We start from the raw sequence: 21,312 nt of genomic DNA, 5'->3' as shown, positions 1-21,312 counted from the left end.
TAATAAATAAATAAATAAAATATCCAGCTGATAGCCTAGAGATATAAGTAATAATTCAGTAATACAAGTCAGATACATTAAGTGTATAAAATATTATTTACTTTGGCAAATATCTTAGTCAAAAACAGTCCTCGTCAAACACGGTTAAATCAGTCAATAAATCTTGATAAATATACAATACTATAAGCTTACTTTTCCAGCTTACAAATACATAAACCATCATTTGAACACACAGCTCTTACTACAGCGTAGTCACAAAGACAAAACAGAAATAGCCGAGAGTAGTCGAGAGAGTGAATCACCCTTCTGGCTCCCTCTTATGGAAATCTGTAACACTAGCTCTTAAAGCAATAGTGTTCTAATAAATGTAAGCATACATTGTTGGTTTATTCTATATATTGCCAAACCCAACTAGTTATGTACATAGTGTCACACTGAGTATTGACAGCCCCAGAGACATTCTGAGTCATTCAGAGTTATTCAGTAATTAAATAGTTAACAGTGTGTGTTTTATTAGCTCCTCCTATTATGATGTAAAATCCTGCCACATCATTCATGTATCATTTCCATCTTGTTGAGATCCTCTATATTTGTCTTTTAGATTCTCTGTTAGCTGCCATGATGTAAGACGCATCTCATATGCCTCTTAAGGCATTCCTTATATTTTCTTATTTTTGTAATAAAAGAAACTTCGTTTGAAAGCAGATTTTTTCTTTTAATCCATCGACTCTCAGAAATGATTTATTATGGTCCATGCGGGCTGTAATTTATCTCTATTTCTGTCATGGTAGCAGAGGATGGTTTGATTTTAAATAATAGCTACTACATTCTGTAATGCCGGCAAAACTAACAGGGAAGAATATATAACCCATAGTTTTAACCAAAAGATGAGAAAAGCTTCTTTGGCAAGAGAGGACTCAATTGACAGCTGGGCAGCTGTTGGAAAGAAGCAACTTATTTTCAGCCTACTAATCATGTAATACTTGAGAACTGACACAGGTTTTTTGGTGGAAATAAATTCATGATTCCAACACCGGAAGGTAAGGGCAGGCTCCTGGAGTAGTCAATAAATAGTCTTTCTCGCCTCATGCCACCTTTTTACACTCATTCTGGTTATACTTGCAGTCTTGCATTTAGTAAAGGTGGCAAACAGCTTCAGCTTGAATCCCCTTCCTCCCTGTCAAATTCAGGAAACTCTGGCAACACGTGACGGAGTCCTTGAGGCAAGGGGACATTGAAAAGGCCACAGAGCACAAGAAAGCCCTTGAAGAGCAGCAGCGAAACGAGGAGAGGCTCCGGATGGAGACAGGCACCCCGTGGCAGACGAAACACTTTGTTAAGGAGGTAAGTAAAGAAATATAAACAGAAGAGCGGAAAACTGAACCTTCAAGCTCCAAATAGGGGCATGGCTGCATGCTTAACTTTGAAACACCACGGAGGCCTCAACCACTGGTTCCCCCTGTATGAGTTTCAAGGTCTGCAGCAGACTTGAGGACATCTGTGCCTATTTTTATTTCTTGGCATTGCCCACAGTTCTGTTATCTAAACAGAAGAACAATGGAAGATACGAGGGTCGCCCAGAATTAACGCACCACGTTTTTTTCTTCAACAATTATTTATTGAACACAATGAAACTTTTACAATACAAGAAAGAATGACGTTTCTTCTACACTCCCTATTTTTCTACATAATCTCCATCCCGTTCTATGGGACACAAGAGCGTGTGTTTCCTGTCGGTACCACTCCTTGCTCTGGTCACGAAGCCATTTCTGCACTGTAACGGCCTCACCCTCTGTGCCCAGCGATTAACCGTACTTCTGTCAACTGCAGATTCTCCATAAACTGAACACAAATGTTTGTGGACGTTCCCAATAGTTTCTTTCTCTGCAGTGAGAAATTCAGTGATGACACGCTGCTGGTAATGTACATCACTTACAGATGCCATTTCGAAACACTGCTGCAGCTACGCTATCTGTCTGAAGAAAGGTAAAATTTACACACGCACTCCTGACAATTCAAATAATGTATATCCAAAGTTTCGCATTCATACCATTACTGTAGGCTGAGAAATCAAATGTGGTGCATTACTTTCTGGGCGACCCTCATAAGTTCTTTCTTCCATCAATCACTGTTCCCTGTAAGCTGCGCACGTGACCGCGCGCGCACTCCAAAATACCCCCTGGCGCACCCTTTTCCTCAGCCGCGCACTCCCCATCCCCCTGCCAGCCCGCGGGGGGGGGGGGGAGGCACGGGCAATAGAAGGGAGCCGCGGCCACACCTGCCTCTCCATGGTGCCTCCGGCCCCCTCGCGCTCCAGGCCTCTCGGCCCTGCCCCCCATCCATCCGGCCTCTCTTTCTCCTCCGCTGCAAGAGAGGGGGGGCTGGTGGGCGCGCGGGCCGGCGCGCGCTCTTCCCATCTCCCTGCCTGCGTGCCCGCCCGGAACATTCAAAGTAAGAGCGAAGGGTTTTCTTATTTTGAATGTTCCGGGTGGGTGGGCTGGCAGGGAGATTTGGGGAGCACGCGCCGGCTGCCCCCTGAACACCTGGCCGCCGGGCCGCCCGCTCGCCGCTCGCCCCCCGTCCGCTCGCCGCTCGCCGGCCACTCGCTGCCCGCTCGCCGCCCGCCCGCCCACCGCTCGCCGCCCGCCTGCCGCCCGCGAGCGGCGAGCAGGCTCCAAAAGTCGGCTGGGATACAAAAGTCGGTTGGGATACCGGGAGGCGGAGCGTGGCCAGGTGCCGTGTCTTCGCCTCTGCGCGCTGCCTCCGCCCGGCCGAAAACAAAACGGCTCTAAAAGTCGGCCAGGCTCCCGGAAGGTGGTGCGCGGCTACTTCCTCTTCGCTGCAGAGCCGCACGGAGGCGAAGACACGGCGCCCGGCCACACTCTGCCTCCCAGGAGCCCGGCCGACTTTTGGAGCCGTTTTGTTTTCAGCCGGGCGGAGGCGGCGCGCGGAGGCGAAGGCACGGCGCCCGGCCACGCTCCGCCTCCCGGTATCCCAGCTGAAAACAAAACGGCTCCAAAAGTCGGCTGGGCTCCCGGGAGGCGGAGCTTGGCCGGGCGCCGTGTGTTCGCCTCCGCGCGCCGCCTCCACCCGGCCGAAAACAAAACGGCTCCAAAAGTCAGCCGGGCTCCCGGGAGGCGGTGCGCGGCTGCTTCCTCTTCGCTGCAGAGCTGCCGGGCAGAGGCGAAGACAACGGCGCCCTCCACTCTCTCTCCATCTCTCTCTCTCTCTCTTTTTCTCTCTGTTGCCAGCGTGGTGAACGAGAGAGAAAGAGAGAGAGAGAGAAAGGAGGGGAGAGAGAATGAGAAAGAAAGCGAGAAAGAAAGCAAGAGAGAGAGAAAGAGAGGGGGGAAGGAGGGGGAGGGAAAGACATAGAGGGAGGGAAGGAGGGAGAGAGAAAGAGCAAAAAAGAGAGGAAGGAAGGAAGAGAGAAAGGAAGAGGGATGGAGAGAGAGAGGGATTGAAAGATGAAGGAAGGGAGAGAGAAAGAAAGGGGGAGGGAGAGATAGAAAGGAGGGAGAAGGGGATAGTTAGGGAGAGGGAAAAGGAAGGGCTTGGAGAAAGGCAGGGGGAAAGAAAGATAGAAAGGAAAGAGGGAGGGAGGGAGAGATAGAAAGGAAAGAGGGAGAAAGGAAAGAGGGAGGGAGGAAAGAGGGAGGAAGAGATAGAAAGGAAAGAGGGAGGGAGAGATAGAAAGGAAAGAGGGAGGGAAAGATAGAAAGAAAAGAGGGAGGGAGAGATAGAAAGGAAAGTGGGAGGGAGGAAAGAAAGAGGGAGGAACACATAGAAAGGATAGAATTATGGATGCAAGAACTTGCTCATGTGTGATAGCGCACGCCCACACTTACTTACTTACTTACTTTACTTACTTACTTACTTACTTACTTACTTACTTACTTACTTTATTTATTTATTTATTTATTTATTTATTTATTTATTTATTTATTTATTTATTTATTTATTTATACTTATATGCCGCCCAGTGCCAAAGGGACTGCCGCTCAGACACTATACTTTTCCGCTCACCCCGAAAAAAAATTAGAGGGAACACTGCCATCAATATGAGATGGAAACTTCTTGGCCAGTGCCCAGTGGCCTTCTTCAGATATATTCAGGTCCCCTTATGCTTTTTCCTCTCTGCTCTGGACATGTTTGCATGTGCAAAGGGAGCTGAGAAGAGATACGACAGCAGTGAGCGGGTTACAAGTGTTGCTCTTTTTTTGTTCTGCTTCTATTCCTTTTCCTGCCCCATTGCCCCAAATATAGTGGTAACTCTACTTAGTCTGTTCTGTGACCAGCTTCTTAAGTAGAAACGTTCTTAAGAAGAAGCAATTTTCCCCATAGGAATCAATGTAAAAGCAAATATTGCATGCAAACCCATTAGGAAAGAAATAAAAGCTCGGAATTTGGGTGGGGGGAGGAGGAGGAAGAAGAGGAGGAGGACAGTCGTTGCTGAAGGAGGAAGAATAAAAAAAATCCAAGACCTTAAGGCTTAAAAAAAAAAATAAGAAGGGCTCTGAGATGGCGGAGAGGAGCATGTACCTTCAATACACCCGGCGCGAGGCTGCGTCCCATACACTGCCTCCCATACACTGGCTGCTGCTGCTGCTACCTGCTGCCTCTTCCTTCCCATGCTGAAGGGCTCCCCTCTCCTCTCGCTTGCTTTGTAGCTGGCGCCTTTCCTTCGCTGTGGTGACTCCTTGGCTGCCCAGAGCGAAGCGAGCATTTCTTTTCTCTAGGCGCTGGCAGAGGTTTATTCCCTGTCCAAGTGCCCAGAGAAAGGAAAATGCTTCGTTCACTCTGGACTGCCAAAGCCTCCTTTAGCGCCACCGAAAGGCTCCTCTGGCAGCCCAGAAAAGCCTGAGATGGCCAGGATTAAAGGGGAAATGGCAAGAAACTGGCCGGGCCTTCATGCCGCTCTCAAATTTCCTGGGAAATTTTTCTGGGCTCGGGTTCTTAAGTAGAAAATGGTTCTTAAGAAGAGGCAAAAAAATCTTGAACACCCAGTTCTTATCTAGAAAAGTTCTTAAGTAGAGGTACCACTGTATATTATTTCCTAGCTCCAATACACATTCACATCTCTTCAATTCATTTTACAAATTTTTCAGACGTAGATTTTGTTTGGCTTCTTTGTAGAATCATAAGAATTAAAATGGGGGGGGAGGGGGGAGGAAGCAGTTCCAGCAACAATGCTCTCTGTCCACTGCAGGGATCCATTTTTAAGGCTTGTGCTGAGATAGTTGAGCACATGCTTCAGAGGGAAGCTTAGTAAATACTTCTTCGTTTACTGCTCCTCCTGAACGGAAATCTACGGTGTTGTAATCCAAGACTATTTCTTCACTCTAGACATTAGAGAAGAGGTCATGTCTTTCCTCCAAGCGATATCTCTTCAGGTGGTGAAGTATGATCACCACATCTGACCCTTTTCCCAAGGTTTATCATGCCCATTTTTTCTTAAACTCTCCTATGGTCTAGTCTTTGGTCACCTGGTCATTCTTATAGCCCTTCCCTACATTTTTTTAGTTCTAGAACTGAACACAGTATTTGGGGATGAGGTTTAAGCAATGCAGAATGTAGGCTAGTACAATAAGAGTTCAGAGGAAGGTTTGGGTCAGCATTTGTTCTGTAAGTATTAAAATTGATTATATATCTCAGGGGGAAAGGATCAGGGTATACATTAATGTGAGCAAGGTAAAAGCCAAGTTGCTAAAATTTTATCTACTTCCTACATGCTCACAGCATAAATTACTTAAAATACATCACTATTACTGACCTAATTCCTTGGCAAAAGTTGACAAAATGCTCTTGCCTTTTTTAGTTTTATTGTAAAACTGCCGTCTGATCTCAAGATTGTAATATACTTGATCCTGTCTGTTTCCTTTCACATTTATCCCCTGAATTGCTGGTGGAGATTGGTAGCGGCTAAGAGAGCTCATGGGTGGAAGGGGATTTAACAAGGAAGCTATATTGACTTATAACACAAGTCCAAGATGTTAGTGCAGGTGTAATGTACTAGGTAGGAAAATGTCTCAAAACTGGCACTATACTAGATTTACTGCTGTACTTTGAAGGTTCAGATAAGTCATTAGCTCTTTTAGGTTAAATACAACCCATAGTTTTCTTCTATGAGAATAAGGTCACCTCCCGTAACCACTTTTTTTCCTGTCCACCAGAGGGCAGTCTTTCCTTTATGCTTTAAACCAGCGTTTCCCAACTGGTGTGCCGCGGCACACTAGTGTGCCGCGAGACACAGCCAGGTGTGCCGCGAAGCTCCTAGGGAAGCTCCAGCTGGGCGGGGCGCTGCCGGTGCCGACCTGGAGCTCCCGCTCGCAGCTGTCCCCTGGCTCCTGCTCGATGCCGTGGTTTTCGGCGCTCTCCTGCTGGGCCCCAAAGAAGGAAGGCAGGAAGAAGGAGAGCTTCATTCTTCGCGCCTTTTTCTCTCCTTCCTTCTTTGGGGCCCAGCAGGAGAGCGCCAGAAACAGCGGCATCAGGCAGGAGCCGAGGGACAGCTGCGAGTGGGAGCCCCAGATCGGAGGCACTGGCAGCGCCCCGCCCAGCTGGAGCTTTTCTGGCGTCGGTGGCAAGTGTCCTTTGGGGCCCGGCGGGAGGGCACTGGCGGTGGGAGTGGGGGGGGGTTGGCTGCAGCGGCCGCAGGCAGTCGTGGGGAGATGGCGGTGGCAAGAGGGAGCTCTCTCTCTCTCTCAGCTGACTGCAAGCGGGAGCCTTGAGGGTGGCGGTTGGACGTGCTGCTGGACGCCGTACATGCTAGCGCTGCGGGCCTGGCATATACGGCGTCCAGCAGCACGTCCAGCTGCCGCCGTCAGGACTCCTGCTTGCAGTCAGCTGAGAGAGAGAGAAAGAAAGAGAGACATATAAGAGAGGCAGAGAGAGAGAGAGAGAAAGAAAGAGAGACATAGCAAGAGAGGCAGAGAAAGAGACAGAGCGAGAAAGAGAGACAGCAAGAGAGGCAGAGAAAGAGAGACAGAGCGAGAAAGAGAGACAGCAAGAGAGGCAGAGAAAGAGAGATAGAGAAAGAGAGAGAGAAAGAGAGACATAGCAAGAGAGGCAGAGAGAGAGAAAAAGAAAGAGAGACAGCAAGAGAGGCAGAGAAAGAGAGATAGAGAAAGAGAGAGAGAAAGAGAGAAAGAGAGACTTAGCAAGAGAGGCAGAGAGAGACAGAAAGAGAAAGAAAGAGAGACATAGCAAGAGAGACAGAGAGAGAGAAAGAGAGAAAGAGAAAGAAAGAGAGATAGCAAGAGAGGCAAAGAGAAAGAAAGAGACATATAGCAAGAGACAGTGAATGAGAGAGAGAGAGCAAGAAAGAGAGAAAAAAGCAAGAAAGAGATAGCAAGAGAGACACAGAGAGAGAGAGAGAGCAAGGGAGAGAGAAAGACATAGAGGAAGGGAAGGAGGGAGAAAGAGAGCAAAAAAGAGAGGAAGAAAGAAAGAAAGAGGGATGGAGAGAGAGAAAGAAGGGAAGGAAGGAAAAGAGAGAAAGAGGGAGAAATAGAGCGAAAGGGAGGAAGAGAGAGGTTTTTTTGTCCAAACTTTTCTTTAGCCCCCCCCGGCCCCCCTTTCAATGTTCCCCAGGATTTTGAAAATATGAATAATGTGCCACGGCTCAAAAAAGGTTGGGAAACACTGCTTTAAACCATCTACCATGGCCTACTGCAATATCCAAACTTGGTCTGCTGTGGCTTTCAGCTACAGTGAGTGGGAATAATAGTTTGGGATCTTATGGGCAATGTTCCCTCTAATTTTTTTTTTTGGTGTATGCGGAAAAGTATAGTGTCTGAACGGCACATTTTTATGCCTCAGCACCTTGATTTTTTTCACAGATGTCACCCAAGACAACAAGGAAATCAGTGTTGTTTGAAATTCAAAGTTAGATTTATTCAATGTAACCGTTTAATTAAAAGTGTTATATATCAGTATCACTTATAATACTAAAAATCTGTAATATTTAAATACTTGTACAGTGGTACCTCTACCTACAAACGCCTCTACTTGCGAACTTTTCTAGATAAGAATCAGGTGTTCAAGATTTTTGCCTCTTCTCAAGAACCATTTTCCACTTACAAACCCGAGCCTCCAAAACTGTTACCGGAAAAGGCAGGGAGAAGCCTCCGTAGGGTCTTTTTAGGAATCTGCTGGGAGGAAACAGGACCGGAAAAGGCGGGGAGAAGTCTCCATGGGGCCTTTTTAGGAATCTCCTGGGAGGAAACAGGACCTCTACCCTCCCTGTGGTTTCCCCAATCGCACACATTATTTGCTTTTACATTGATTCCTATGGGAAAAATTGCTTCTTCTTACAAACTTTTCTACTTGGTCACGGAACGAATTAAGTTCGTAAGTAGAGGTACCACTGTATAGTGTTTACGGTAATGTACACGGTTAGTCACTGAAAATCTGCCTCATCTTACAGTTTCTCACGTCTAGCAATGGCCTGCTTCTGACTGCACAAATACTGTTATAGTCTATCAGTACAATAACTTCACATTTGAAGTATATGAAAAAAATGCAGAATATTGGTTTCACAATTCATGTAAACATAATGATCTCTCTTCACAGCTGTTTCAGGAAACGCACCAGCGTTTCTCCCCTCTCTCTGGGGGTGGCTTGTGGGGCAGTAGCATCCCTCAGCACCTGTCCTGTTCCTGGCCTCGCTCGCTGGACTGTGCGTGTGGGGCGGGGAAGAGCCGGACCCAGATGGGGGGAGGCATATTCCCCATCATAACTGCACGGTACTTGGAAAGTGCTGCACGGAGGTTTCTTGTCGCCTGCACGGCCGCGCGGCCACACAGCTTAGAGGGAAGAGTGTTTATGGGTTAATGATATACAAAGATGCAGACTATTTGATGCTTAGAGCAACGTGTGTTTGCTATTGGGTTAATGTGGAAACCATTCAAGTGTTCAATCTGTTTTCTCTTTGCAGGGAGATGGCTGGGTTTATTATAACCCCCTCTGGAAAAGGATGCCTGCAGTACAAAATCATGAAGTGGACACTAACTAGACACATTTCTTCATAATAATTCTTCTCTTTTGTCTAATCTGTACAACTTCCAAAATGCTGTATCTTGACTGTGAGTCCTTTTGGATTTTTTATACAATTGCACAAAATTAAATAAGTAGAAAAAGAATAAAACTTTTAGGGCACTTTAAAGTTGTAAGAAATCAAAAGGTAGAAGAAAGGACATTTCTGGCTATGTTTCTGCCCCCTCATTTAAAAACCAACCACCTTTATCTGGCACTCAACATTTTATTTGGACATTGTCTTTTTAAGCACACACTGCAGAAGCTGCCTAAGATTTCTTTTAAAACAACAACCAACAACAACCAACGTAGATGCATAGGCATTGAGACTTGTCTAGGCTATTTTGCTCCCATGGATATACATCTGGAATAAAACCCGAACAGTGTTTTTTAAAATCTGGGGTTCAGTTTGCACCCATATCTGAACTGCTTTAGTGCTCCTGTAAAGAGAAGCCACTTTTTTTTTTTGCTGCTGCTGCTTTGGATTACCTTTTGCTGAAAATCATGAAGAGGAAAACTTTTCATAGATCTGACCTTGGAATCAGTGTTATGAGATGCCTGGCTCAGAACTTGATAATAATTTTTAAAGTTGATTCTTGGAGGGGAGTGCGTGCATAGGTGTGGAAGAATGGGGGAGTCATGTAAGCTGCATCATATTTAAAACATTGTAGTGTAGATTAGAATTGTTAAGTAAAGGGTTTCTTCCCCCTTCTGTCTGCAAAAAGTAAAATAAAACAAAATAAATTGGAATAGAGGAAGGTGGGGCAGAGGATAAAATTCAGATCAATTTCCAGCTGGTTTTTTCCCCCAGCCTCATTTCCTTCGTGAACTGTTTGTAATTGTTTCACGCTGTAAATACCAAGAAAATATTTAAGTCTCCTTATAAAAGAAGATTGAGACTTGAATTATGCAACTTTTTAAAAAAGTTACTTTATGTCTCTGCCCCCTCTCTCTCCTTGCTCCTTGGGCCCTCAGCAAAAGTGAGTTAGTGTTCTGAGCTATCCAGGTGAGCAATTTCCTTTCTGTTCTCTAGCATTTGTATGTGCCCATCTAGTAGAAGGTCTGTACCTTTAATTTTTCTATAGTACCGGGAAAGGCTTGCTTTTTTTTGCTCTGGGGGTGCATACAAAACCTAATGCAATGTGGTATCAGGAACCCATGGTCAGGTAAATGTACCCCTTGTTTTTATATTTACCAATATTTTATTGAAGTCCAAGAATTGCTGGCAATTAAGAATAGTACTGATTTATGGCTTTCATTCTTATTACTATGAGCTACCTTAATTTTTCTAAGAGTTGTGCCTTACTCTATTTCTTATGATGTAGTCTTCCAATCAGTGTATATACCATAGTCAACAAAACAAAACAGCCTCTCCCTTCCATCATGAAAATATGTGCGTATGTGTGTTTGTCAAGTGCTTTTATTTTTCTTCTATACACAGGGATATATTAGTATACTTAACCACCCAAATGTGGTTAAACAACCACACTTGTATTCCACAAAGGCTAAAAAGAACTCAGAGGGATGAACTGCATACAGGTTGATATTCCCTTGTATTTCTTTTTTTTCTTTTTGTTGTGAAATGCACTGAAACCTTATTTGTGAGTTGTGTATGATACCATATGTGATTAACGGGGAGGGACAGAAATAAAATGATCAAAAGGAACTTTTTGTTTTCTCTGCTTTAATAATACTAATAATGAAGTGATCAGCACTGATTGTACTTGCGGCTGCAGAAGGGCACAGGCTAAGTTTCCTAATGGCTTTTAATTGCTGATAGTATCTCTCGCTTAGAAAAACTCACATGGCAGTTTATGGTGAATCTAGGAATGAGATCTTGCAAGCAAGTGCTCAGCTTTCATGATCTTTAGAGTTCTGTTGAATAGCAATGTACTTGGAATGTGTGAACATTCAATGAGAGGCGCCAATCAATTGGGGAGGGGGGGGGAAATATGTCAGACAGTTTTAAACAAATTTATCCCAAAATAAGTTTCACCAGTTTCAATAGAACTTCATTTCAGTTACAATACACATTGCAGACAGTCACTTATATGTAAATAAATGAGACTTATGCATGCAGAAAGTTTTATGTTGTAATCCAATTGTACTCCAAGCTTTATATCAGGATTGCTCCAATGATCGCCCTGAATTCACAAGAAGAACTAAGGAACTTGAATGAGAAGGATGTTTGTGCTGAAAAATCCTCACTTCTATTTAGGGGTCCACATGAATTGTCTTGGAATTTGGTTATGCTTCTGAAATATAGGAGAAAAAGAAAATAATTAAAGAATGAGATTCACATTTTCTTTAGTTAAAATATGGACTCTGGCTGTAATGGAGAAAAGATTGTTCCTAAGCAAATCAGGATTGAGCTAGCAGATTTAGATTTTGGATTCATATTGGTTAACAGTTTTTTAAAAATGATGTAACAAAATGGTTCAAAGACATTGGGTTAACACATTCCAAGAAGTGATTTCTAAATCATTCTTTAAACCCACAATGGCATGGTTCCCACATATGTAAGTCATAAATCATAAGCTGTGATGGTGGTTTTTACATGTCACATTTAAACCAAAGCCAAACTGTAATCTGGCTTTGTACATTATTATCTGGATCTGTATTAAAACTAGAAAATCTGTGAAAAGAATTTGGTTTTTAAAAAATAAGAAACCCCGGCTTTTACCCAGTTAATGTTCTTAAAAAAGTACCGTATTTTTCAGAGTATAAGATACACCAGAGTATAAGATGCACCTTTGTTTTTGGGAAGGAAAATTAGGAAGGTGGGAAATCTGCCTACCAGGTGGTATTCATCTAGCTAATCCTTAGACTGCAGCACATTTGTTCACTTGCTGGTTTTGAGGCTGGGAATGGTTGAGGCTCAGCTTCTAAAGCACAGCTGATTGTTGAAGGGAACAGCAATTAGAAAAGCAGGCAAAGCAGGGAATATTGCTTAGCTCGTGTTTGGGCTGAAAAACAGCTTCCAAAGCACAGCTTATCTTCAGAGCATGGAAGGTGTAAGAGAAGGCAGCAGTTGTTCTGGGTATCTATTTTGGGCACCGAAAGCATTCGGAAGCTTTCGGAAGCTTAAAATGCAACGCGCAGAGCCCAATAACACAAGCCATTGTCCGTAGCAATCTCTGCCGCCAGGAAGAAGGTATGCGGAGGCCGAAGGGAAGGGGCTAGCGAGTGGGCGGGGCTACCTCTGGAGTATAAGCACACCCAAATTTTCAGCCTCTTTCAGGAGGAAAAGAAGTGCATTTTATACTCTGAAAAATATAGTATTCTTTAGAAAAAAGATAGATTGGGTCAATATTTAGTCCATCTGGTAGAATTAATATTTAAGAAGAAAAATTTTAAAATACAAAAACAAATGCCTTGTGTATTCACGTATCTGCTTTAGCATGAGTGGTCTTTATTCACACAGTAAGGTTTACCTATGCAGTAGCCCTTACAGCACCACTTTCCATTCTGCTGATGTGAAAGCAGCAGAGCAATTCATTCTTGGAGTCCTGTTGCATTTCAGTGTACATTTTTAAAAAAGTATAAAATGATTAATAATCTGTGTTGAAGGAAACCTTAATACAATATAATATATAAATGGGTCTTGTACATTTTTAAAATTTGTCCAGGAAATTAAATGAATGGGGCTGACGATATATTTCTTGGAAGACATGCCCAATTGGTGGTTCTGTCCTGCTTTTATTTCTCTAGTCATTGAATGTTCCGGTCATTATTTTGGTTCTCATCTCTTGTACAACCCATTTTGTTTGCTTCGTTGTCGATGCTGTTGTTGTTGAGAATGTCATCACAATCTGTTTGTTCCATCAAGTTGAATCGCTCTGCGACACAATGGGCTGTAAGTCTAGCTTCGGGGTCATGATCCCAGCATTCTGTGATGGTGTCGCACAGTAAATGCATTCCCTGAAATGAACAAGAAGGAAACTATTGTGTAACTTCCATTTTAAAACAGATCATGCTGTAAATACATGAAAATAACATTCCTAGATCTAACTCTTTTACTGGAAATTTCATGCAGGTAAATTTGCAATATTTAGCCATTCTAATTTCATAACGGTAACTTTGTGTCTAGGTTTACTCAGTTGCATCATAAATCTGGTGGAATAAGGGTTCAGAGCAAATACAGCAATACCCATGTTTAATTGTTGCCAATAAACACTTCGCCACTATCAATCTGTTTCCAGTCCGTTCCCTAGTGTAGATTTCCATTTGATAAAACTGTAACATTCAACCATTCTGCAATCTTAGTTCTGCAATTAAAACTACAACTTAGTTGAAAGTGCCATATTTTCTTGAAGAGACAATTGTTGTAATTCAAGAGTATTCCCTCTCAACCATTCCAAAATCAGCCAGCCAATCTAACAATACAAACAAACCTTTAAATGTCCACCATCCCACCTTGACAATGGCAGATCCTCATTGTCTCCATCTTATCCCCAACTTCTTGCTAAGGCATCCTAAAGTGGTCTTCATTTATTTTGGGTTGGAAATGAGGTTTTCTTCCCCAAATGCAAATATTCTCATATGCTTAATCTGGGGTGCTTCAATGACAGGTTTGTAAATGGCATCTCCAGGACCAAGATCTACACAGGTCCAACTGAATTCATATTTTTCAGTGCAGGTTCTTTTGTTCCTGGATGCTTTAGGAGTCAAGACTAAGTGGAAAGCACATGAAAATAGCTAACTGAATATAGAGGGCAGAAGAAATGACCACGAAGGAAACAAGAAATAGTCCCTTCCAAGGCAAATGTCACATGGAGCTTGAGCCCAGGCCAAGAAAATAATTTGAGAAAACATCACTCAAAGACTGGGGGCAGAGGAAGCAAGTTTTTGTTATTGTAATTGCGACAATAAAAGTAGTGCTGACTTATCTATTTTTTTAGTCTGGTCTCCTTTGTAAAGCTGGCATGGACCTGTCGCAAAAGAGAATTACACGACACCGGGACACTGCAACCATCATAAATCTTAACCAATTGCCAAGTAGTATCTGAATTTTGATCATGGAGATACTGTAATAGTTGTAAATGTCCAAACCTGCCATATGTCACTTTCTAAAGTGCATTTGAAAAGTCACTAAAACAAATAGTCGCAACTCAAGGATTATCTGACTTTTATTTCTTACACCCACAGAACTAGTTTTAAATAAAGATTATTTTTTATTTTCATTTCTTTACTTGAAAATGTTTTAGATTCAAGAATTAACCTTGTTATGATATCAAATCTCGGTCACATTCAGATTTCATATCTAAAATGTTCAGTTCATGGTATGGTGGCATTTTGATCCTTCTTTTACACAAAATGATGTTTCTGTTTATATTAAATGACAAGCATCACTCTTCGAATTCAGTGTGATTATACCAGGTAGATGCTTATATTAGTGGGTTTGTTATTGCTTAAAAGAAAAAAAGAAATCTGTTTAAAGATGTTTTGTTGGTGCTTGTGAGGAATAGTATATCTATATACCTATATCTATACACACGCACGCACGCACGCACACACACACACCATCACCAATATTTATAGAGGGAAGGCAGCTCAGGTCTCGCTGTGTTCGCCCTAGAACAAGGACAGAAGCACCAGCTTGAAGATGACAAGTGGGAGCTTGTCGAAATGTCGCCAGAAATTTCTGAATCCTACACGGGAAGAAACCCGAATATGCCAAGACCGTGGTATTTGAAGCTTAAAGAGTAATAACTTGGTTAGTTTCTGGGATAATTGAGTTACAGCAAGGCAACTGGTAGGCTTGTTCACTTTTATTGTTGGTTTTTGATTTAATGATGAAGCCATCGGGAATTTGTGTTAGGTTACTTCATGTTATTGTTAGGTATCTTGTATGGATTATTTCTACATGCTGATGACATTTTTTGTACCATTCTATATTTATTTCATTGTGTAACTTGATAAAGATATTTCAACAATTTGTTAAATATCTGGGTTATAAATTCATTGGAAAAATTAATTTAGTTTCTTTGATATATGATAGATCACTGTAAGAGGTTGGCTTTTGCTTTCTGTACAGAATATATTAAATAATCGCAAAAACATTTCAAAAGACGTGGAAAGTAATATGATTAATGTTATAGATAAGATTGCTATGGATATTAATAGATGGATTAGAATTCCATCAAGCTGGTGTGCCAAGATTAAGTTTATTAAAATTAATGTTATTCTAAGCAGATTTATATTTTCAGAGAGATTTCAAAGTTAATTAATTTTTGAAGGAAAAATTAAACAGAAATGGGTTCTGCGATGCACTGCTTGTTTCTGCTGGCACTAAAATGTCTGCTTTTTGAAAGGAAAGGAAAAAGGTGCCCCAAAACAGATCTTTTTGATAGTTAAATCGGATTGCCTTTGGCAAGAATTAACTATGAGTAATATAATGTTGTGAGCCGCCCCGAGTTGTTGTGAGCCGCCCCGAGTCTTTGGAGAGGGGCGGCATACAAATCTAATAAATAATAATAATAACAATAATTTCAAAGGAACTAATTATATAATTATTTTGTAATTAATTATTTACATAGTTGTAAATAATTATAACTAATTATTTTAGTTATATAATTGCATTTATCTTCTTGGTTATAAGGTGGACATTCAACCAAAGAAAAGATTCTACTGATGGACTTCCCATTATTATCTTTTACTAATTTTATTAAAATGAGCAATACAGACATCATATTGATCTGGAATACATTGAGAACTCACCTGGTGGGCCAACCAGTTAGGTGGTATCTCTGGTCGTTCCCGGCCATACAGCACAACATCTCTCATAACTTCCATACAAGGTCGCTCTCGGACCTTTGATCCGAAGGGGGGTTCATAATTCTTCACCTCTACAATAATGGAAGAAATCACAAATATGGCATTGCTGTAAATCAAATACAGGGAGGAAAATCTTTACATGCTTCTTTCCTGTGGGCTTATTGGTTCAATGTTTAGATGCTGTCAAGCGGCTGCAGATAAATCAACCAATTAAATATCTGAGCTTTGCCACTTGTATAGTTAGGCCAATGTCCCTGCTGGTTTCTGGGTAGAATAAGTGCAGGTGGATTCAGGAGGCGGTGGTTTGTACCCGGAGGAAGTCTTGTACCTGCTTCTCCAAAAAAGGACATTCCATGTCTTGATAGTGGAGTATTCTTGTATGGAATTTCTTCTTCTAGACTAGAGGAAGTTTGTTGAGAAAGTGGTAGGCACTCTATTAACAGAGTTGGAAAGGACCTCAGAGATCTTCTAGTCCAACCCCCTGCTCATCTAGGAAACCCTATACCATTTGTAAAGGAATCTAAAGGAAATGAATTGTTTAGGTCTCCCTTAGCCAGGATTCAGGCCTAATCATGGCACTGAAACAAAATTAGTCATTTTAGTAGATATCCTTCATCAGGACTTAGATGAAGGGCACACATAACCATTTTTGGCCTCTGCCCATTTTCACTTTCTGCAGGATTCAGGAAAGCCGCCTAAAGCTTGGGGATGGCAAAAAATGGAAGTTCAGAAATGAACTTCTGGTTGGCCCGTTGGACCGTTTTTCACCATCCCCAGGCTTCAGGAGACTTCCCTGAACCTTGGGGATGATGAAAAATGGGCCAACCAGAAGTTCGTTTCTGAATTTTCGGTTCGGCTGTTTTTCACAATCCCCAGGCTTCAGGAGTCCGGGGTCTTGAATGAGGCCTGTGCGCATTCGCAGGGGGGCAGCGTGAGAGGTTGTGTGCATGTGTGGGGGCCAGCACAGGGGTTGTGCATATGTGTGGGGGAGGGCATGGGTATGGGCACACCCTTTTGCCACCCAATCTATCACTGACTTAGATGATAGGAATGCATCCTTCTCAGTAGATCCATGGTTTCCTTCTGGAACACCTGCAAGTGTTGAGAATAGGAGCAACTATCTTGTAGTGTTTCCATTTTTACAGTTTTTGGAATAGTCATGGGAGATAAATAGTGGAGTCCTTGACCACGGACCAACGAACTTGGTCTTCTTTCCTATATTATTCAACATATACTGTCAGAGGTGGGCTGCTAAGGTGGAACGGTGACATTTGCTCACCCCTGTGGCTCTGAGTGCTAGCGGAGTCCAGCACAATTATGCTACTGCACCTGGGCAGGTAGTGAAATTGCGCGTGCACATGCAGAATCCCCACCTGGGTGCATCCCGCATGTCCATGTGCGATTTTGCTACCTGCCCAGGTGCAGTAGCATAATTGCGCTGGACTCTGCTAGCACTCAGAGCCATGGAGGTGAGCACATGTCACCGTTCCACCTTAGCAGCCCACCTCTGTATACTGTATATAACAACTGCAGGGTGAAGTATAATCTGCTGTTGATGGTTGATTCACAGACTGATAAGCGTTCAGAGATTTTTGAAAAACAGCCTGCTCCTTTATCAATGAACTGGACCACATATCACCATTTCATAGGAACATGTTTAGAAACAAACTAAAAATATCTCTATTCAAATGCATTTTTGGATTCTGAAATTTGATTCTAATTTAGAAATAGTTCAGTTGCTGAAATTGATTTAATAATACCATCCATTACATCTCAATAAATCTTGCTAAAGAAAGCAAGTTTTTCTTCGAACAATTACTTGTGATTCAGACAGCTGTCAATGAGGCCCACCCCAAGAAGGCATTTGACTGTAAATCAGCAGGATACATTAGCACTTTGAATAGGTGATGCTGTAGAAGTCTTGAACTATAGTCTGGAGTCTTCCTTCCTTCCTTCCTTCCTTCCTTCCTTCCTTCCTTCCTTCCCTCCCTCCCTTCTTTCTTTTTCTTTTTCCCTACATCTGATTGAATATTTCCAATCCTAAGCATTTTGATAATTGATAAGAGTATTGTTTCTACAAAACGATTTTTATTCATTCAAGTTTGTTGAGATCATTGAAACAATACATCAGTTAGTATCGTTTGATCTTCTTGACTGTTTTCTCCAAGCCTAATGAGTCTTGAGACTAATGTATATCAGCGAAGATGATTCTGAGCTCTGCTAAAGCGAAGAACAATTTTAATATAATGTAATGGTAACAATTATTTCACAGTGGGTAAGTAATCACATGTGAATTGCATGAAACTGCTTTGCAATGAGCCAGATCACTCAGTAATTAATGTTGATTTGATGGTTCTTGGATATAGGTGACTTTTAAATTTAATGACCAGATTTCTTCTCTATTGGACCTTGGAATGTCTTCCATTTCAGGAATGCATTTTCCCATGCTCTTTGGCCAATACTTATTGGAATATGCAGATGGAAACAATATTGCAATAATTTGAAAATGAGAGGTGATTCATCCCCCTCCTTTGCTCCAAAAAAAAAAAAAAGATTGAGAAATGTTGATTGCCTTACCTCCTATAGCATCACACCTGGAGGCTATCTCCCATAAAACCAGAGCCATAGAATAGACATCCATTTGTTTAAAGGATTCCAGATCTTCAAGGTTCACCCTGGATTCCAAAACCTCAGGAGCCATGTATCTGGCAGTACCCACCTAATAATAACCACATAAAGATTAAAACAGGTACACGTGTGTAAGTGTGAGAGACAAGCCATGTCAATTTATAGGCAACACTAGAAGCTATGACAGATCCATCCCATCACACAAAATGTTCTTATCATACATAGGCTTTGGCTACAGAATAAAATACACCTTTAAATCTCCATCATAAAATACAGAGCATCTCCAATCTTTAATCTTCAGAAATTTGGCCGAGGAAAATGTTAATGTATGTTGAAATTTTGAGTAGTAGTGAATATGCAAAAAAAAATATCCTCATTTTGGTTTGATCAATTCTTCTCCGTACCTTTGCTGCCTTTTTCCAAAAGACAGAAAAAGAAGGAAGTTCTGGGAAGTTGTGTGGTTTTGTCCGAGATCCTAACTAACTGATCAACAAAGATGATTCTGAACAGTTGCTGAATAAACAAAATGTGCATGTGTGTGAGAGTGTGGTGTGGGTATTTGTGTGTGTGTGTGTGTGAGTGAGAGAGAGAGAGAGAAGAGAGAGATCAATCCATTCTGCGAAGATTGCTAACTACTATGTTACTGCTGTAAGTAGAGCCAGATCCAAAACAAAGAACCTACTACTGACTTAAATGCTCGCAATGGATGCAGGATCAAGGGGTGCATCTGATCTAAAGGATTACCAGTACAGGTACAACTTCCATTGGATTGATTTCAAGAAAAAGGAAATTGTAAACAAGAACAATCCTGCATGCACCACATTCTTTATTTTAATAGTGTATGCCATATCGTCATGCCATGCCATGCCATGAATTATTGTGTTCAGTTCTGGAGACCTCACCTACAAAAAGATATTGACAAAATTGAACGGGTCCAAAGACGGGCTACAAGAATGGTGGAAGGTCTTAAGCATAAAACGTATCAGGAAAGACTTAATGAACTCAATCTGTATAGTCTGGAGGACAGCAGGAAAAGTGGGGACATGATTGAAACATTTAAATATGTTAAAGGGCTAAATAAGGTCCAGGAGGGAAGTGTTTTTAATAGGAAAGTGAACACAAGAACAAGGGGACACAATCTGAAGTTAGTTGGGGGAAAGATCAAAAGCAACATGAGAAAATATTATTTTACTGAAAGAGTAGTAGATCCTTGGAACAAACTTCCAGCAGACATGGTAGATAAATCCACAGTAACTGAATTTAAACATGCCTGGGATAAATATATATCCATCCTAAGATAAAATACAGAAAATATAAGGGCAGACTAGATGGACCATGAGGTCTTTTTCTGCCATCAGACTTCTATGTTTCTATGCATGAACATTTGCACAGGAGAACACAAAACACGGGAGTTTTACATATGTGTGTTTTCATGCAACATGTTCTTGTTCAGAAGGAAACATACACAGGATTTCATTTCTTTCTACTGCGTTCCAGATAAAGAAACAAGTGGAGTGGAAAAAATGCAAGGGTGTGGGTGTGGGTGATGGCAACAATATGTTGGAGAAATTGACACTGCCTTCTCTGCTTAAGTCAACAAGCGAAATAAACTATTAGTTTTGTTCTACAGTGCTCACCTGTCCACTATTAGCAAAATCTCCCACGCTCAAAGATGGATCCAGCCTCAGAGCGATTCCGAAATCACAGAGAACGCATTCTTGATGGTTCTTCATGAGAACATTTGTGCTTTTGATATCCCGGTGGGCAACGGGAATTTTTGGGCTGCCACTGGCAGTGTAGTCACTGTGCAAGTGGGTCACCCCACTGACGAGGGAACCTGCCATCTTTTGCAGGTCTCTCCAGCTGAGAATATTCCTGGACAGGTAATCCTTAAGATTGCCTTGGCTGTGATAGGCGGTAATCAGCCAGTATTCTTTTTGAAGGCCAGAGTGTCTCTCCTCTGCGGAAAGGAACCGAAGGATGTTGCAGTGGTTCAGGTTAGCATCCGAGAAGATCTGGCTTTCGTTTTTCCAGGATGCGAATTCCTCGCAAGGGAAAATCTTCACGGCCACCATCTCATACTTGCCCAAAGACGGGTGCTTCAGTTTGGCTTTCCAGACTTCCGCAAATTGCCCTTTCCCCACTCTTTCTTCCAACTCAACCGGCAGGACTTCGTTGATGTGGCTGAGGTTGCCGGCACAGGCCGGGTGGAGAGCAGAATGATGATCTATTTTGACTGACAGGATCCCATCGTAAATGGCGGCTCTGTTGGAGTCAGGCCGCTCACGGCACAAAGTCCGTTTCTGGGCCCACTCCTTGGACAGCCTCTTCTGCCGATGGGTTCGGCAGAGATAGAATACCACGGTGATCATGATAGTCATCAAAAGCGGTGGCAGCAGGCTGATGGCTGCCACAGGAATGATTTCCTTGCTATGTAGTATGAAGTGTCCTAAGGGAAAAGGAAAAGGCAGAGATTAACAAGGATGTTTCCATGTATGCAGAGCAATTACAGTACTTTGAACAAGGACCCATAGCCGCAGTGGGTTCTGTCCGGATATATATATAAGCAGAGTAACGCATGAGGACTAGATAAGATATCAGAATATACTGTGACAATTTAATGAATCAGATAGCTCACCTGTCTGGAACCCACACCGAATTTCGGACATCAATACCCTAGAAAAGGTCCAATGATACTTCACCAGAAGAGCCCTTCACTCCACCACTCGAAACAGAATACCCTACGAGACTAGACTTACAATCCTGGGTCTAGAAAGCTTGGAACTACGACACCTTAAACATGATCTAAGTATTGCCCACAAGATCATATGCTGCAACATCCTGCCAGTCAACAACTACTTCAGCTTCAACCGC

General features: G+C 42.4%; 1 protein-coding gene and 1 long non-coding RNA gene across 3 annotated transcripts in view; one reads left to right on the top strand and one right to left on the bottom strand.

Annotated features, from left to right (window-relative positions):
- The first annotated feature begins 1,187 nt into the window (after window positions 1-1,187).
- On the top strand, window positions 1,188-10,699 carry LOC139155365 (uncharacterized). The gene is made up of 2 exons (XR_011557066.1): window positions 1,188-1,344; window positions 8,936-10,699. It is a non-coding gene; the product is annotated as an uncharacterized lncRNA (long non-coding RNA).
- A 324-nt stretch (window positions 10,700-11,023) lies between these two features.
- Window positions 11,024-21,312, bottom strand: part of LOC139155352 (TGF-beta receptor type-2-like) — a 55,308-nt gene continuing 45,019 nt past the window's right edge. Inside the window, exons 4-8 of one of the 2 annotated variants that reach the window (XR_011557064.1) lie at window positions 20,076-20,887; window positions 18,388-18,529; window positions 15,754-15,881; window positions 12,468-12,954; window positions 11,024-11,288 (exon numbers count right to left, since the gene is read on the bottom strand). Coding sequence is in view for 1 of the 2 variants with exons in the window: in XM_070730486.1 (XP_070586587.1) it covers window positions 12,745-12,954; window positions 15,754-15,881; window positions 18,388-18,529; window positions 20,076-20,887 (1,292 nt within the window). In the remaining variant the exon portion in view is untranslated. Of the gene's footprint in view, window positions 11,289-12,384; window positions 12,955-15,753; window positions 15,882-18,387; window positions 18,530-20,075; window positions 20,888-21,312 lie in introns of those variants that run through there. The other variant, XM_070730486.1, reaches the window with a different exon arrangement.

Source organism: Erythrolamprus reginae, chromosome 1, assembly GCF_031021105.1.
Source record: "Erythrolamprus reginae isolate rEryReg1 chromosome 1, rEryReg1.hap1, whole genome shotgun sequence".
Taxonomy (NCBI): Eukaryota; Metazoa; Chordata; class Lepidosauria; order Squamata; family Dipsadidae; genus Erythrolamprus; species Erythrolamprus reginae.
Note: the sequence above shows the minus strand (reverse complement) of the source record. Positions and strands in the feature narration are given on the sequence as shown.